Source organism: Oculina patagonica, chromosome 2 (assembly GCF_052425735.1).
Source record: "Oculina patagonica isolate OP01 chromosome 2, crgOcupat, whole genome shotgun sequence".
Taxonomy (NCBI): Eukaryota; Metazoa; Cnidaria; class Anthozoa; order Scleractinia; family Oculinidae; genus Oculina; species Oculina patagonica.
In genome coordinates this window covers 15,139,565-15,158,856 of record NC_135759.1, presented here as the reverse complement: position 1 = coordinate 15,158,856, position 19,292 = coordinate 15,139,565, and the positions used below count along the sequence as shown (strand labels likewise).

The 19,292-nt window shown below is 36.8% G+C and overlaps 3 protein-coding genes across 4 annotated transcripts in view; 1 reads left to right on the top strand and 2 right to left on the bottom strand.

Annotated features, from left to right (window-relative positions):
* The window catches only part of LOC144643109 (PAN2-PAN3 deadenylation complex catalytic subunit PAN2-like), a 34,595-nt gene extending 34,032 nt beyond the window's left edge, over positions 1 to 563 (bottom strand). The window contains exon 1 of the mRNA XM_078502254.1: positions 241 to 563. Within this exon, the coding sequence (XP_078358380.1) occupies positions 241 to 384 (144 nt within the window). The 5' untranslated portion in view covers positions 385 to 563. The remainder of the gene's footprint in view (positions 1 to 240) is intronic.
* Positions 482 to 9,995, top strand: LOC144643129 (sideroflexin-2-like). Of its 2 annotated transcripts, none has more exons than XM_078502293.1 (11): positions 482 to 591; positions 1,567 to 1,771; positions 3,315 to 3,482; positions 3,989 to 4,087; positions 5,021 to 5,096; positions 5,585 to 5,670; positions 5,973 to 6,100; positions 6,718 to 6,767; positions 8,047 to 8,096; positions 8,219 to 8,266; positions 8,525 to 9,995. In XM_078502293.1, the coding sequence occupies exons 2-11, from the start codon at positions 1,602 to 1,604 to the stop codon at positions 8,622 to 8,624; spliced, it is 975 nt and encodes a 324-aa protein (XP_078358419.1). In that variant the 5' UTR covers positions 482 to 591; positions 1,567 to 1,601; the 3' UTR covers positions 8,625 to 9,995. The 2 variants fall into 2 exon arrangements, with proteins under 2 accessions (XP_078358419.1, XP_078358418.1); XM_078502292.1 differs by having other exon boundaries at positions 488 to 591; positions 1,552 to 1,771.
* An 831-nt stretch (positions 9,996 to 10,826) lies between these two features.
* On the bottom strand, positions 10,827 to 18,775 carry LOC144643136 (BCL2/adenovirus E1B 19 kDa protein-interacting protein 3-like). The gene is made up of 7 exons (XM_078502299.1): positions 18,624 to 18,775; positions 18,372 to 18,504; positions 18,169 to 18,229; positions 17,169 to 17,248; positions 16,330 to 16,413; positions 13,182 to 13,259; positions 10,827 to 12,704 (listed from the first exon to the last, which is right to left on the bottom strand). Exons 1-7 carry the CDS (start codon positions 18,673 to 18,675, stop codon positions 12,662 to 12,664), a joined length of 531 nt encoding a protein of 176 aa, XP_078358425.1. The 5' UTR covers positions 18,676 to 18,775; the 3' UTR covers positions 10,827 to 12,661.
* Positions 18,776 to 19,292: the final 517 nt, after the last annotated feature.

Below are 19,292 nucleotides of genomic sequence, written 5' to 3'. Positions count from 1 at the left end.
TTTGGAAGAAATAAATAAATTGCTATGTGCTGGTTTATTTGTCTTTACTTCTGAAATAACGACAGAAAATATTTACTTTTCTGCTTATATATTTTCTTCAACACCTGCAGTTTGTCTTTCTGTAAAGGAATAAGCTAGCAAATAATATGTACTTTCTGGTAAGCTTTCAACAGCTTTCAAGCACATGCATCTGTTTCTGACAATAATATTAAAGACACTTTCTGTCCACGTATTACCCACCGATTGATTTCCTGTCCAAACCAGTTCTTCAAGAGGATCAAACAGAACAGCTGAAATGCCAGAATGATCTCTTCCACTGTTAAAAACACTGCGAATTTCCTGGTATTCCTCCCTCACTACAGCGCCGCCATGATTGAGATCCATTTTCAAAACAACTACTGGTCAGCAGCTGCTTCACAAAACAAATTTTCAGGAGTTCTTACATGAACAAAATAACCATTTTCGTGATACCGCTGAGAGCCTGCGATGAACATGATTCATTGAGCGGCAAAAATACTAGAATGACTGGTTTTGTTGTTCTACCTTCGCAGGAAATCTTGCTGGTGGTGGTTTAACTCAGCGATCTTTGTGGTATGTAGATTTTTGATCTTTATAAATAAAGCACGAAACAATTCAATTAAGTCTAGCACTGAAGCTTATAACCGCCGATGAGTAAACTTCTTAGTTACACGTGAAAATAATGCAGCGCGCTAAAAGAACTGTTCATTTGATTACCTTTTTCTATGTTTGTTTATTTGGTTCGAATTCATTGATATCACGTCGTTTATTGCCGACAGAAATGCATTTGCCGTTTTCAATTGATCGTAACTATTTACACACGTAATCAACTGGTAAGAAAACTATAAATAAATGGTGTACTTGAGGGAAACATTAGCCTGCGAATACAGCCGCCTCTCATTCGCACGTAGAAGCGGGAGAAAATGAGAGGAGGCAGTATTCGCAGGCTAGGGAAACATCGGTTAAATGATGAAGAAATTGGTCAAATTATCAAGCTTATTAATAAGAACTCTTATTAATATAAGTACTTAATATTTTATCTTATCTACATGACTATTAGACACTAGCAATGGTATACAGTCAACTCCCTCTTAACGGACACCTCCATAAGACGGACACCTTGTGTTGGTCCGATCCCTGCCGTTTTTCAGTCATTTTACTGTAACTGAACTCCCTATAAGACGGACACCTCTCTGAGACGGACAGTTGGAACCAGTCCCGAAGGTGTCCGTTTTAGAGAGAGTTGACTGTATTACAATTGCTGAATTTTGATTGGTTAACAGGCAATGGTATATGAGCTCATATACCATGGACGTCAAATATAGTAGATGCATTAGTTATAGCCAACTCAGTGCTACCCACCTTGTTGGCTATCTAACATCTCATCCAATGCGCGCTCATGGAATTATTTTGAAAAATACTTACGGGCAAATTTTTTTTCAAAAATTATAAGCCCATCCAAAACCCCTTTCAATAATAATAATAATAATATCTATACCATCTCTGATTCCCATATATTTTTTATAATTCCAGTATCTTATTTCAAAGCAAACTACATATTAAATAGCCAAGGAGAAAAAGACATGGCTGCAGAATTAGCATTACCAGGACAAGTCAACTTAGATGCTCCAAGATGGGATCAGTCCACTTTCTGGGGGAGATTCAAACATTTCCTTGCTATAACAGATTGGAGGAAAGCTCTTCATACTAATGCCCATCTAGATGAGACAAAGGAAGTTGTAGAGACTTACATGTAAGTTGGTAATTGTATACAGGAATGTTTTTTATGTTGGTACCAAAAAACAGTAACAAGCAAAAACTCAATTTATGTATAAATGTGTAGCTGTTTGTGGCCAGGTCCAGTGTTCTCACCAGGCTGCGGCCTTTTGGGATTCTCGCAAAAAAAATTGAGATGGCGCACTACAAGCCAAGAAGATGCGCCCGTTAGGGCGCAGGAGCAAGATACGAGTCAAACGGATTTTTGAATAATAGTTAAGTAGTTTTAATGGTCTAGTCGAACACACCAGCTTTTTGCTTGTTCAAATGAATAAAAACATTTATCAAAAGATTAAAAGCCTTTCATTTTATTGTCTTTACCTTCGAAGTTTGGCGAAAGTATCGTTACCGAATCGTAAAGATCTTGTCCGCCATATTGGATCAGGTAGATACTTCATGTAACAGACCATTTGGAGTGCAGGCTCAGGTCATTCGTACCATGTGATTTTCGTTCACATTACAAGGCACAGCAGAGCATGAAAGCATGGGAACTCTTGAGCACAACTTACACGTTTTACAAGGATCCATTTTTTAATCTTATTAAACTTGCTGCTGTGGCATTGACATTGCCCATTCTGATTCATAATGCAGACTATGAAAGAGGTTTAAGCCTTCATAATAACCTCAAAAATTGTCAGAGGTCAAAGAAATAGACTTCTAGAAGAGAGCTTGGACACACTGATGGTAATTATTTCAGCTGTTCCACCATTGCCAGAGTTAATTCACATTTAAACATGCTTTGATGACTGTAAGGCAGAGAAAATTAATCATGAAGGATTTTCATGAACCGCGAGTAACTTTGTCCCCCTAATGTTCTTATAGGGCCCCTATTTTTCAGAAGAGGGGGCCCTGGGACTCCCTAAGGCAAAATCCTGGTGAGAACACTGCAGGTCTACTGTTAAAACCTAAAAATTATTGTTTTAACATTCCCATTTTGTACATATTTGTTTTAAATAGTCACAATAAATTATTATTTTATCAGGGCTTATAAAATGTCCTGTCCAGTCATCTGGGAAATAGTATTATAACATTTAGACTTCTCTGTTTGGCAAGTATAGGGCAAAAAGAACAGTGCATCAAACAATCCATCTCCCGGCTACCATACAAATTTGAAACAAAAACATAAACTTAAAGAGGCACGTTTACATGACAGAGAAAGATGGGTATGGACCCATCAAAAAGTTGGTCTGGACCTGACCACTTTTGTAAAGAAATAGTCAAATCCAAATGGGATTATAGGCGCCTATGACCCTGTTTTGATTTGACTGTTTTTCTACAAAAGTGGTCAGGTCCAGACCAATTTTCTGCCGGGTCCGTACCCAATTGAAATTTTTCTGTCGCGTAAACGTGCCTTTAGAGAGGCACTTGAAAGTTGCTTGCCAAAAGGGTGAGCTGGAATTCATGTTAAATGTTTCTTGTCCAGCTGTTTGATATTTTTATTTAGTACTGTCTTATTTAGTATTATGATCCATTCACATTCTATTCGTGGTGTTTAACAAATTTTTTAAAAATTTTGTTAGGCAAGGTAAAACAACCAAATTGTCTGTTGAAGAGCTCTGGCATGCCAAACATTTAGTGGACTCAGCATTTCACCCAGACACTGGTGAACGGATGAATTTCATGGGTCGCATGTCGTTCCAGGTGCCAGGTGGTATGGCAATAACAGGAGCTATGATGCAGTGGTACAGGTTCGTAAAATAAGTATTTGTATTAAATATAATTAAATTTCTTGCTTATTTACTAGTTATTTTGCTTATCATACTTGCATATATAGGTCAGATTGGGGAGGAAACTATTTTGTAAGCCAGTATCCCAATAGACCAGAGTATACATACCGGTACATACTCATGTATTTTTTTTATTAGTTTCCTCATAGTACAATGTACAGTATTTTATTTGTCACCTCTATAAGGTGGGCACGGTCCTGTTTAAGACGGACACCTGGTGTTGGTCCCATCCTGCGGTTTTTCAGTCATTTTACTGTATTTATACTCCCTATAAGGCGAACACCTCTCCAAAACGGACAGTTGAAGCCGGTCCTGACGGTGTCCGTTTTAGAGAGAGTTGACTGTAATCCAAAACCTTTTGTTAGAAAGAAGAATTGATCAGTGAAACCAACAACTGTACATTGAATCCACAACTTAAAAAAAAAACAATGATCAGAACTATTATTACTATAACTTATCTTTGATAGGACTATTCCAGCTGTAGTGTTTTGGCAGTGGATCAATCAATCGTTCAACGCTTTAGTAAACTACACCAACAGGAATGCTAAATCAACAATAACTGGAAAGTGAGTATGAATGAGTACTGTGTTAGGATTGTAGCTAAGAAAACACCAAGCCGGCTTATCAACAACCCCAGTTGGCTTTTCTAGCCTTGGCAGCTCTAAAAGTTTACCTAAGTCATTGTTTTCATGTGAAATTTCCGGTGAAATTAGCCAGCAGCCAGCCGCAGGGTTCAAGATAGCAGCCGGCTGTCGGCGGTAGCCGGCACTTTGACGACACTTGCCGGCTACTACCGAAGAAATAGAATATTATGCCTTGATCGGCCAACTGAAATAAAAGTTGCTGGAATGTTGAAGTAAACATTTCATATCAGACAATAAAGCAGCTGCAGGGCTAGAGAGTGCGACTCACTGCGTTAATGCGACCAAAATTTCATCTTTGGCGACTAAAACTTTTGGTTTTACGGTTTACATGTACGACTTCATTTCTGTACGTGTTACGATGAATAACGGGCTGCCCCACCTTCTCAGGTATTTTGTCCCTCCAGAAAAGTATTGGAAGATCTTATTTACTTCTCAAACACTCAAAATAAGAAAAGAAGTCACATTGCTCCAATCCATTCATTTGAAATGCTGTAAAACATTCCAGCACTTCGGAAAGCTTGCAAAGAGCTGACTGTGTTTGAAATCGCCCCAGAATACATTGCAAACTTCTGGGTACGTCCTATGGGTACGTCATGTATGCAAATGGATTGTGTTCCTTGAAAATGCATGGCCCTTTTAACAGCCGGAAAAAAATGAGCCTTGACAAAAAAAAGCCGACAAATTCAGGCTAGAAACGAAATTTTATTTTGAACCCTGCAGCCCTTAGTGACATCCCTGCTGTGCATGTTCTTATCAAAGTTTACTTAATACAGTGGGTTAAAAATTAGTACTCAGTCCTTGAAATGCTGCTAATCATTGGCTTTGGTTTTGTCTTATGGTTATTCCATCTCTTAGACAGATTGGTATAGCATATGTATCAGCAACCTCAAGTGCTGTGGCTGTGTCAGTAGGGCTTAACACTCTTGTAAAGGTAACTATTGTCTGAAAGGTTATCTAATGCAGGAGATTGTGAAGAACAGCTCCCCGTAACCGACTGTTGGTTGTCTGTTGGTCGACTGTCGGTCGTCTGTCGGCCGACAGTTGGCCGTTTGTTAGCCGTCTGTTGGCTGTTTGTCAGCCAACTGTCAGTCGTCTGTCCGCCCACAACCGGCCAACAGGCAGGTTTTGGCTATGATGTCAGCCAACTGTCGGCTGACAGACGGCCGACAGGCGGTGTGTCTGTAAGATGTCGTTTAGTTGACGGTTATTTAAATCACACAATGTTTTACTCCAACACAGCCATGCAGCTACCATGCTATCAAAATCCCTTTCAATGCAATTATTTATTTTTCAAAAAGGGAGCCAGATGTATATATGGATTGATTGTAAAGTCTTGCACTGTTTTTATTGGTACATGTATTGTTTGTGCTACATTTGTATGTTTAGTTTTTATGTTAATTTTTTTGTTTATTTGTTCAGTCAGCACCTCCTCTCTTTGCTCGCTGGGTGCCCTTCATAGCAGTTGCTGCAGCCAATTGTGTCAATATTCCTCTCACGAGGCAAAGGTAAAATTACTACTGCAAACATTGATTACTCTGACAAAACATGTGAATAATTATATGAAAGACATACAATATGTGAACTATGGATAATGTAATTGCTTACACACTGCAAGGGTCATTTCATTCATTTCATCATTTATCCACAGTTCACATACAGTAATTATGTCTCATGTATTGCACATGTGGGACATGAGGACCCACAATTGACCTGCTCCCAACGTATTAAGGCTTTATAGGTCAGTTGGTAGAGCAATGCACCAGAACTGTGCATCTGATTTACTGGCCATTTGTGGTGATTGTTTCAGGGAACTAATTGATGGAATTGTTGTGTTTGATGAGAACAACAACCCTGTAGGGAAGTCAACAAAAGCTGCAGCTAAAGGAATAACACAAGTCGTCATCTCCAGAATCACAATGGCTGCACCAGGAATGAGTAAGTTTCAGCTGAAACCTAATTGACATATACCTTTTAGAATTCTCTCTGGAATCACATGACTTGTATGTTGGCTCTCAGTGTTAGTTATTGTCTTTTACACTGAAAAATATCTGCAGTCATGATATGTATGGCTTTATTTGAGTGCAGTTTATAGTACAAGCGATGCGAGAATTGATAAAAAAAGAGGGTTGATATAAAATGGTTGATTATATTGGCTAGATTTCAAACAACTCCCTTTGTTAAAATCTAGCCAATCAAATCATGTACCCCCAGAGCCATCTGGTCTTCATGTAAAGGCCCTGCAGACTAAGCTTAAAAGAGGGACAGGCAGTCCTGGGGCCGAGAATAGATTAGCAGTGGACAAGTCTGCACCCATGAACACCCCACTCCCCTCCCTACCCCACTCAAATTGTGAATATTGACCTACACTGTCATATGCAATCAGCAGTTTATAAACATATTATGATGGTTTAAACAAAATAGGCAGTAATTTATTCCTAACAATAAATTGCTAAGGGCAGAAAGAAGGAAGCAGAACTTTCTACTTTTCTACACTTCTGCTTGGTCAGCCTAATATAATTATGAATTAAGAGGTCTTAATTTTCTTTTTTCAGTTATTGTACCTATCATAATGGAAAAGATAGAGAAATACCGCTTTATGCAGGTTTGTAAATAAAGATCCTGATTAAACAGCAAACAGTTTTAACATGCATCCTATAAACATCTACACGCAAGGCTAAGAACTCCTCATGAAAGTTTGAAAATAGACATCCTATTAAATTTCCAAGGTCTAAAGAAATTCTGTCTGCTCAATACTTCACTCCTGGTAGGAGCACCTGACCTTGTTGAACCCAAAGTTCCAGAGTTTAAATCCTGCCCCCTGCCACTAAATAGTTTTGTATTCAGTGGTCCTGTTCAAATTCTACTCCTCCACTCTTTGTAAGTACCTAACTGACTGGTCAGCCTCCTGTACTTGTTTTTTTGTTTATTGTGCCCTCAATAGCACATAATTATAAAGGTAGTGCTAAATACTTGACAGACTCTTAAAGTGCTACTGTGATGAAGTTTGTATCTTTCCTTTTGCGGCCGTTTTAACATATTAACAAGTACTCTTTATGAGAAGAAAAATGCTTTTTATTTTTTTCAAATATCTCTTTTCTTTCCAGAGATATTCAAGTTTTAAGAATATGCAAATTAGCAAAATTATGACGTCATAGACTCAACCAAATTTTCATCAAATATGAAGAAAGTGATATCTCAGCCAATTTTTATCACAAGTCTCTGATTTTTTGCAGTAATCTTCTGGTAGTTGTGTTTCACAATTTGACATTAACAATTTGGTTACCATGGTGACATACTAGGTTCCAGATCCCCTGGATGCTAAAAGCTTTTCTGGCAGATTCTAGCATTCTTTTTTGATATTTGCCACTGATGCTTTACATGGGTGATTTGGCAAGCATATGAATGAATTTGGCAGTCGTCTTGGCTGGGTTACATTTTTCCGAAATAAAAAAATAAAATATTAAAAATAAATTGCAGGGGACTGGAAAAGAGTGGGTTGCCATGGTAACATAATTTAACTCCAACTGAAAGTGTGTTTTCTGTAGAACTATTAGTCTGCCAAGTTTCATTGGTCTCTGCAAAACAATGACTGAGATAATTCAATTTTTGTACTTAACATAAAATTGGGTTGAGTAGATGACGTCATCAGTCCCCTAATTTGCATATTTTGCGATTTTTTTAAGCTTGAATATCTCCGGGATTAAAATAGATATTTGAAAACGGAAAACACCATTTTGAATCTTTCGTTAAAAACTCCATAAAACGACTAAAATAATAAGAGGTGAAAATTTGATCACAGTAGCACTTTAAATAAAGCTACTTATTTTATCATTTTTTTATTATAATTTATTTTTTTCCACTACTCTTGTTTTCTTTAACAGCGTATTAAACCCATGCATGGCCCTCTTCAGATGCTGCTGTGTGGTGTGAGGTAAATAAGATGTATCATATATTATACAAGTTGTACACATGTATGTATATAAAGCTGCATATTTTTCCATTTCTTACTTTATGTTGTGTATTAAAATAATGTTTTTTAATTTCTTATTTCAGTTTGTGCTTCATGGTGCCTGCGGCTTGTTCAATCTTTCCTCAAAGATGGTAATTAATCAATACATAACTGTTATTTTTTATTTAAAAATTAATAAATAACCCATAATTTTATCTTGTCATTTTTGCCATGTCATATTAAAGCTGTAGCTGCAAAATCAAATAAGTTTTCATGTAGATATGTTATTGACCTTCTAAAAATTATTGTTTGACAAATAATAGATGGCCAATTGCTCCTACAAAAATACATTAATTTTGTGATGCATTTATCATTTATTGACAAAAGTGCTTTTCTTTTTCTTTAAAAAGCTCTATGTCAGTGGACAAGCTTGAACCAGAGGCACAAGAAGCAATCAGAAAGCGAGCGGGACCATCCATTAAAACAGTGTACTTCAACAAGGGACTTTGATGATTCAGTATAAATTCCTAGAATTGAATTAAGTTTTTAATTGAATGTTACATTTGTATTCAATACAATTCATACACCTTTGGTGTCAATTCATTTGAATTACAGGTACTTAATTTAATGCCAAATGAACTACCTTGAATGTATCACTTTCAAATTTGCTAGCTCAAACTCGATCTTTGTACCAGATATGAGACATAAGCCTTGAAAAATCACACTTCTTCAAAGAAAGAATTATCAAAATGTCATGATAAATTGTTTTGCAATCTAACCTGAAATCTTTTCAAAGGGAAGAAATTCGAAATTAACTGCCATAATTGAGATTATTTTTTCTAAATTGTCTACTTTTCCTGTTCTTTTCTTTGATTAAACCTTTTATAGGATAGGGATTTTCTTTATAGAGCACAGCATGCAATAGGGTGGGGTATACTTAATAGTTATAAAGTTTTAATCATATCACACACTGTTGGCAAGTCCAGTTCTTCAAATGGCAGTAAGTAGGTAGATATTTTTAGTATGTAATTATTACCAGTTGAATGCAACTCTAGTGTGACATTTGTTGTTAATTAATATAATCAGTTATTAATGAATATGCAGTAATTCTTCTTCTCTAAATTGTCTTGGGAAAAGGGCTTGTATTTAAATATTATTTTTGTTTGTTTTCGAAGGTTTAAACATGAAATAACATGTACATAGTACAATATATTGCAAAATTAGTAATTTTCATAAATATTTCACAAGGTAGTATTTAACAGCCTTCTGTCAGGTACATGTAGACTCATCTTCATTGAAAAGATATTAGAAGCCATGTGTATATATAATATATAGTGCATAATTTTGGGGCAATGTGCAGTACAATGTATCTAGTTCCCTCTTTCTTTCAAATAGAAATAACAAGTAAATAATAATTATTGTTGTTCAGCATAATACACCAAACTATGTACCACATTTTAATGTTTGTTGACATTTCAGGAAGTGGATATGAGTGGATCCGGAACTTAACTGTAACTGAGATATCTCAACTCACTTCTAATACACATGAGCACTTTGCTTGTGCACTTTTAGTGTTAGTACTGAATAAATTATTTTTATTACTTTTTAATGTGAGTTGACATTTAAATAGTAAAAACATTGTTAAAATAATACTTCTTTGTATTTATCAGTAACTTACTAGATAATTTATTTGTGGCAGGCAGGTTTGGGGGGAGGAGTTTAGGCACCCAGTCTTTCATTTTATCTGCTCCTAGGCTAGCTTACACTTTTGGAACTAAGTAAATGTATGTCCAGGCTTATGGCTACAATCACTGCACATGAGGGATGGGGTATAGAAGTAATAAAAATGACAATTGTGTGCATCAAGTTGTCTGGGGTTTTTTTAGACTATGGGTAACAAGTATTTTGTGAGTTATCATTTGCTTTAAGTAAACTGGTTATGTTGAATTAATCGATGTTGTCAAAGTAGTGTTAGTTTACAGGCGCTGCAGTGCTAATCTGGGGATCTTGTTCTGAAAGCAAAATTAAAGGTACTGAAAAAATTAATATATATTTATTAATTTATATTTAAATAGGTTACCGTATTTTGTCAAATAAACGCCCCCGGCGTTTATTTCAAACTTGGCTTTGTGGACCCGGCGTTTATTTGAAGCTGGCGTTTAATCGGGGCCCGGCGTTTATTAACGGACTGCAATTTTCTGCCAATTTTTCGGATTGATTTATTGTTACCGATCTTCGAGACCAAGGGGCAGTTTGTCAAGGCGGGACGATTTTTCTCTTCGTTCTGCCCCGAAAAAGTGTCCCTGGGTATCCAAAGGTGATTATTTCCCAAAGATACATTATTACGGATTGAATAGTTTATGTTGCAATCAAGATTTGTGACAAACAAAATATATATTTACTTGTTAGCTTGACCTCTAATAAACGCCCCTGGCGTTTATTTAAAAACTAGCAATTTTGACCCGGCGTTTATACGAGGCCGGCGTTTAATTGGGGTCCGGCGTTTAATCGAGAAAATACGGTATCTTTCTTGTTGGTTAAACTAAGGGAAACATGCTGCCCCTCTTATGGGTGGGCATGCCAATCTATAACAACCTCAGACTAATTTTTTATAATCAGTGAAATTGGGCCAATCATAAAAGAACAGCAAAAAAGCCATGTTTCCTTTGATTATTTTTATTAGGCCATTGTTTGATTGACCAATCACAACAGTTCACCCATAAAATTCATTCTTTATTATTACTGATCAGCATTTGATATATGGTAGTGCTAATTTACATTGTGCTACAAAATGCAATAATTATAATACAGTAGAATTTAAAATGTGTGCCCTCGTAAATAATTTCAAACGGATGTTATGTTGGCCTGCATAGCAAGCATTCCGACCCATACAAATGAAGAGTTTTCTACATAATGGCCACCCAACATTTGGAGCAAGGAACGCTTGTTACATGGACACAGGCTTTAAGTAATTGTTATAGACCTTTAAATTTGGATATAAATATTATTATTAACAGCTTTTCTATGATCAAAACATTTTCAATACATCAACTGTATTTTAAGGTATAGAAAATTAAATGCAATGATCTTGAACACTACACAATACCGAGTTCAGTTATCAATGATCTCTCTCAAAACAGAGATGGAATTCATCCTTACATGTTGAGATCATGCTAAAAATACATTCAATCTCCACTGTTCGAAGATTGGTTTACAGCTTGATCCAATGTGGTTTAAAGATCAGATCATAAACTGCTCTGTCTCAGAAAATGACTTAAAAAATCTTACAATAGACTGCGCAGAGATATGCAAATGTGTACAATAGTGGACACCAAATAGAAATTTGGTGTCACTTAGCTTGTCAAAGTGTTCCTTATTCCCCTATATACCCTGGGTGCCAGAGGCTTCTTTTTTTCTTCTTTTTTTTTTTCATGTGTGCAGCAAAGGAAAAAATATAACCTCTGGCACCCACCTATATAATACTCCATTCCATTTTCAAAGCAGCACTTATAATAAGACGATTTGCATATTAACCTCTGTGGAAATAATTCTACTATTTCTGTGCTAAATTTATACATTACTGTAATTGAACACTAGAATAGCCTGTTTCTATGATAGAATAGGTCACTGATTCAGATCTGATATAAATGTTTTAAAAACAAGACCAAACACATCTATCGTATTTTGCCCATTCTGTAACAATTTGAGACTAGAACAGTGAAACACAACAATTTGTAAACTTCTGATCATCTTTAAGTAATTTACAATAAGATAATGTGGATATAAGGGAAATAGCAAAATTTGTGATTCACTGCATTTTGCTGCTTAGATCTAAGAAAAAAAATTAAAAATTAATTGTTGGCAACATTTTTTAAATAACTTAAAATGATAAAATTATTCTTAATTAAAAATTTATTGAACCTGCATAATAATTTAACTCTACATATAAGGGTAGGTTTAAAACTTTTATTATTAAATAAATTTATTATTAACAAATAAATTAATAAACTATTTAATAATGAATAAGTGTAAACCTTTGCAAGCAAACACCTACAGACCACTGCGAAACACCTTGCCTTCATGCAGAAAATCCCCCTTTTCCTGAAGTGGACAACTATATCACTGTGTAACTCAATCAAGTGGACAGTCTTCCATGAACAGACACAGGCTCTCCTTAACATAGACACCCATCAGGCATGTACTGCTACATGTACATGTAGAGTCGGTATGTGTAAAAGAGACACTTGAATATGGGACTAAGCCTGCTAAGGGTTTCTACTCATGGAAGGCATGACCATAATATTTAAGGGAAATATTACATCATAAAAAAAGCTACTGTTTGAAGTAAAAATTTAAAAAGAAACTGTTTTGTTAGGTTTGACAGATGGTCGTTTTAAAATCAAAATAATCTTGTTGTGCAGTACTGCTAAGCTTGTCATTCCCCATTGTAATCAACAATCCACATTTATTATTTTGCACTCTGAATCAAGCAACTTGATTGCCGGTGTCAAGGTCAAGATTTCTTTCAGTTTTTGAGCGTCGTGTGATCATAATGCATCAACTTGAACCATGCGTCGACCCACATAAACTCTACAAAGTGATAAATTAATAACATGTTAATAATTACTACAACTGCAGTTTCCAGTATTCATTACACTATATCCTGGAGAAAAAAAGGCAAACAAGTACTGAAGTAGAGTCACTGTAGGACCCCTCCATCTCAAATTCCTTACGGAAATAAAACGAGATAGCAGGGGGTTCAATCTCTAATCCCAATTTTTTAAAAAAAAAATACTACAACTGCAGTATGGGTTGTATATGTTAACATAAATATTACATTTAATAAATACTAGAGAAAATAATTTCCACTGGAAATGGCTCTGCTTAATCTAGCAGTGAGTTCAAGATAACATGGTCCAACTTTATAATTTCACAGTTTTGCACTAAAATCAATCCCCCCCCCCCCCTCACTCCTTCAACACTAATCATATAATGCATTCAGACTATTGGTATGTTGAGTGTACAGTTAATTAGACCATTATTTGAATATTCATCTTCATCACTTACCCAATTCCAAATGCAATCAGATGAGAAAGTACAACCGCAGGTACAACCACATAGAAATTCATGTTCATTAGTTCAGAGCTACAACAAGAATAAAACAAATTATAAAGTAATGTATATATTACAATGTCCTTTTTTTGTGATACATGTACATACAACACAGTCTGGGAATTACTGCAGTCCTTAGACTCATTAAGGGTTGGAGCAGGTGGGCATCAGGGTTTGGCACCCGGGCAAAGTAGCAGCAAGGCCCTACCCTGTTTGGAAAGCTGTCAAAGTCGGTATATATTTTTAGAACAGCCGAGCAAAGTCAGGCCTGCTCTCATCGGGTTAATTCCCCTGTGCCTGGCCCCTAATAAAACCCCTGCTTAGTAATGGTACTTGGCAAAAGAGGCAGCAAGGAAAGTGTCTATCCCCAGGGGGGGGGGGGACTCCCATATAAAACGGACGGGGATGCTCGTCGGAAATTTTGAAAAGAACCCCTAAAAGAGACCAATGTGGGTGTGGCTCAAGCCTTTCTTGACCCCTAAAAGATACCAAAAAACTAAGAATGGAGTTTATATTTGTATATTTCTTCGTGTGTAACCCTAAACGAGACCATTATGGCTAAAAATATTGGCATTTTGGGCGTTTTTTCCCGGAACACCCTTTAGAAGCGAGACCAAAAGTCCGAAATTTACACCCCTAAGCGAGACGACGAGCATCCCCGTCACTTTCATATGCGAGTCCCCCCCCCCCCCCTGGGTGTCCATCCTCCTTCAGTCCTTTATAATTACCCACACCATTCAAGATGGTGGAGGCCTGATCAAACATGTTTGCCTAAATCTCCCTTTGTAGTCTCTTATAGTCTGAATAGTTTAATCCAATTTTCATTTTTTACCTCATGGTAATGAGGTATTAAAAATGACGATTTATTTCACTCATGGACTCACTCACTCACTCCATTCCGATATAAAACCGCAATTAATTCATGCATTAAACGAGAAACGTGCTGACAGAAGGGTCCTTTAAACGCATTCAGCACATGTCAATCAGAAACAAATTATTTTTCAACCTCGTTCCAGGGTCTCTCTCTTTCAGGGAACTAAATTGAATTTCACAAAACAAATCGAAAGAGGATCACTTACACTTATCCTCTGGTGATAAAAGAGAATAGAATTCGCTCAACGAAGCCTCAGAGCATAGGCTATCAATGACCCATTCACGTAAGAAAACATTCAAAGAAGCGTTTTAGTGAACACAACATTCATGCACGTTTTTGTTTCGCGTCACATCATCTTCGTGTCACGTCATCCGTTCTTGATCTATTTAAGTCGTGCAGAAACGCGCATCTTTCTCTCAAATTTTATTCGCTGCTAAAAAAAGTAAACATATTCACAAAACAAATTTACTTAATGCTAAAAATATTCAAAGGTTACACTTAAATATTTTTGTGATAAAATACGGAATTGGCGCTATGAACTACATATAGTTACGCTTAAACTGTTATAAAAAATTATTACGCTCGCCTTGTGACGTGTTTTAGTCAACACAACATCCACGGCACGTTTTTGTTTCGCGTCACGTCACCTCGTGTCACGTCATCCGTTTTTTTCGACTTTTTTGCTTGTTTACAAGCGAAAGTAGGAGAATAACAGTTATGTTAGGGAAAATTTCACATTCTTGTAAACTCTCAAAGGATTTTTTTAATTTCTCAAGGGACTGTTTTAATTTCTCAAGGGATTACTTTCAGCTGTTGGTGATCACTTGCGATCTCGTGGAAAAAAAACGTGACTTGTCACATTTACAAACGTTATATAACAATTTAAAAAGTGACATGTCAGCTTTTTATCTCAACGCACGTGTGTCTGAAAGGCGATTTATAAAAAGCGTCGCACAAACAATGGATTGCGTAACTAAAACACGAATAAATAATCACTAGCACCTACATCGTTTAAAAAGTTACAAACGTCAAAAATAAACCATACCAAAAAAACTCACTCTTTTCAAAGATATTTTTTAAGTTAAAACAAATGCAAGAGATGGGGGCTTCTTTTAGCTTAGGAGCGGTTAAAAATTAGGCCAAATTTGGTCGCTACAAGCGCCATTCTATTTCGTCATCAGCCTAGGTCGTTAGGGGCGTGACCTCTCGTTGACAGCAATGTTGCATGAATCGGCTTTACAACATGCGATCGTATCGACGCAGTTCGAGTGGAATTTCAGTCAAAGGCAGCAAATTTTTTTCGTATTTCATCTTCAAATATAATTCGAAAGCATTCACTGTATATATGGCTTTTGTTTAATCCTTCTTAAGCCCACGAAGAAGTTGTCTTGATATCCGACCCTCGCAGAGCCTAGACAAAACGCAGCTTGAGTGTATCGATTTGTTTACGCCGCAATAATATGCGCAATGTTTTCTCCGACAGTAGTCGGAAATATCCGTATTTTTTTCGTGCTTTTTCGTCGCAAAAACAAAGCGTCGAACGCATATTTTGTTGTTTCATTTGCTAATTTCGCTGCCGTAATCGACTGCCTCGAAAGGTCCTTGCAATGTTAAAGTATAGAATTGTCAGATCTCGGTGAAATTTGCACTGTTTATTTGTGTAATGTTGAGGAATATGTGTATAAATACCCGGCGCGGACGAGCCATTTTTGACAAAATTATATGGCTGCATTTCCTCCGCGAAAATAGGAAATTGTTAAACTAAACTACAAAGCAACTGTAATGATAAGTTCGAAGAACAATGCACAGGATAAACCTTCGACTCATACTTCATGCAAAAAAGTCGGTATCTCGAAGAGACTTTGATTCATCTTTTTGAGTCGAGCAGATACACGAAGTGTTCGGGCGTATCTTTTCTCTCAATTTTTTTCCGCTGCTCAAAAATAACGCTATACGTGCTGACAGAAAAGTAAACATATTCACAAAACAAATTTACTTAATGCTTAAAAGGATCAAAAGTAATACAATAACCAGTAAATATTTTGGTTGTGAAAACTGAATAGCGCTACGACCCCAGCGAACACGAGCCATCAATGACGCAACTCACGTGGAAAAATAAAGCAAAGTGAGATTGCTTTACGTTACTGGACACTTATTTAGAAAAAATGCGGAGGTCGGCACTTCATTCATCGAATTACCATGAGGTTGCTCGAAGAGCCTTTGATTTACCTTCTCATGACTTTAGTTCCTCTGATACTCAGTGCTGAACCACGAGGCTTTGATTTCTTAGTGGGATGTTGCATCTTCCATTCCCTGTTTGCATCAGTAAAATAAAATCTTTTAAGGATGCTTCCTTCACATGCTAAAATGCTAGCTAGGAATGCTATTAGTCAGGTAAACCACTGTCCAGTGGAATCAGTGCAGCTAGTTAGGTTAACTTAACATTTGCAACCCTCCAAGTTTTTGACCTTGGTGGACATAATTTGGCACTGACTGCTCAAGTTTGGTCACCAGTGAAAAATTTTAGTCACTAAATTAAGCAAACGCCTTCAATCCTTCTTATCACCTTAAAAGGGCGTTTACACAACAGAAACATTTTGGTATGGACCAGTCAGAAAATTGATCCGGACCTTTAATATCACTTTTGGAGAGAAACAGTCAAAGTAAAACTGGGCCTCGTTTTGATTTGACCGTTTCTCTACAAAAGTGGTCAGGTCCAGACCATTTTTTTGACGGGTCCAATTTTTTGACAGCTGGTCCATACCCAATTTTCTCTGTCATGTAGACAAGCCTTTAGTCGCCAGACTGGCGTCTTTGGTTCCAATTTAGTCGCCATGGTGACTAAAATGGTCTCAACTTGGAGAGTTGATTTGAAGGCCACTGAATAGTAATTTTCCAGTGGAGTCAGCATTATCCAACCTCGTTCCCAGGGTCTCTCTCTCCTGTCCCCCTCTCCTCTCGCGCTGGGGGCAGGAGAGAGAGACCCTGGGAACGAGGTTGAGCATTATCCACCCTTTGAACAACTAAGACCAGAAGGCTGAAATTCAAAGGAAAATATAAACACATACTTCTGTGGTTGGACTTCAATCCTGCTTGACCACTCCCAGATCCAGTCTGTGTTCTGCTCTTGAGGAAGAATTGGATCACCCTTCAAGGAAAATCATATCAATTACTATATATTGTAATGGTACAATATGATCATACATTTTGGTGCAAAGCTCTTGTCAGGCATACACAGCATCAAAATAAAAGAACTGATCATAAGTTACATTCTCCCTTTAAGAATACTAGTGTAAAGACCAGCAGAGAAAGTTTATCTTTTCATATTATTGTACAGGAATAGTATGAGATAATCTGTTGAGCTATTGTCTTCATTGTGCTTAAAAAACCTTGCCAGCCACTGATATTGAGTTGTAACTATTTTGGCAGTCAGCCGTTTCATTAAGAGTTCTGATATTGAACTCCTTCTATTAATGACCGAACAAAAAATCAAGAATTATGGAAATCGCACGCCGAGTATTTTTAACTAAAAAACGTATTTTATATTAGGCTGACGTCTATTCAAGATTATAATTTAGTGAGGCTCTTTTGTAAACAACAATGTTGTTTTAAGACCTTATAAGACAGCATCTTGCATGGAAAGGCGGGAAAAAATCTACTACGTGCATTTCAACACAAAAGTTGAATTCCCTATTCCACGTTAAATCGCTCGTCGTATTTATTCCTGTTAACTAATTAGCTGAATAAAAAGAAACTATTATTTGCATCAACATGAAGCTGCTCAACTAAGAAGCAATTTTTTTATACGGTATAACCACGTTCAAGTATGTTTTGGAGTATTGCATGAGAAAGAAAAAAAGTTCCGACGATAGGGCACGCAACAAAAACATTTAACTAATTTACGATATTGCGAATCACAGCTAACTTTAATCCTTTAAACACTGACCACTATAGGTATCTTGAACAAAATAAATCGATCTTTTAAAAGACAAAGCGGTTTGATGCAACGATCGCGAGCCACAGACAAAATTCTGAACACGGTCAAAATGCAGTAAACAACATACGTACCGTCCGCAGAAGACCAGATGGACATTGTTCTCTTGGTGAGCCAGACGGACTTTTCTCGCCACTAAATATGTTTAAACAAAAATATCAAGTCAACCTAACCAGTCTAAAACAAATGGGCTTAAAATTAACCTTTCCGTCAAAACGGAAAGAGCGCTAATCGGACCACAGCCCAGTTCATAACCCCAGCGCCGTCGGCTACGTACCTCGAACCCTGTTTCGATTGTTCCTCTACAGCTTCGGCAAGTAAATCTTCCATCGCATCGTCCTCTGAAATGACTGGAGAATGCTGTGCCCCGTAACCATTTCTAAATGAGCCGTCAAGCTTTACCCACGAGCCTGTGAGAGTGTATAAAGAGATATAAAATGGTAAACAGCCGCCATATGATGCGAATATTATTTTGACGCAGTCATAAATTGCATTCAAAGAACGCGCTTGGAATGTCTGCGAAACTCACCATTCAAAGACTCAATCGAGCTATGGCTACCACCATTTACAGTATTAGCCATTGGTATATTGACTTTCACGATAAACGCTTGAAAGCAATTGTAAACACGAAAGATACCGCCGCAGCTTTCTATGAGGAAAAAAATTATACCTTTATTTTGATCGATTCCTTGGACCCTTGTTTACATTCATCAGCTAACCAATCAGAATGTCAAGAGTTGATCACGTGGTAAAAGCTAGCAACGGAAGTGGCAGACACCGGAAACGCGAAATGAATAAAACAAATTTGAATAATAATACATTCCCTAAAATTATATTCTTCTTTTGAGAGACCTGTGAGAGCCCTTGATATACAGGTAGATAGAGTTAATTCGTTCTTTTAATGAATGACTAATAAATAATCGATTCAAAATTCAAAATCCTACAGATGGAAAAAAAGAGAGTCTCTTTTCCTTTAATTTATTAAAAGCATAATTTAAAAGTATTTCCACCTGGTATTTCAAGATTAGCACTTTTATATATAATATCAATATTTTTTCCTTGCTTTTTTCTGTTATCTTTTCTACGATCCATGATCATAGTGAAGGTTGAATGGGCCCTGGGTCTGAACAACGATGGCACTTTTTTAGTGGGGAGGAGAGGGGAGGAGTGGATAATTTTTTATGACCCAAGATTATTG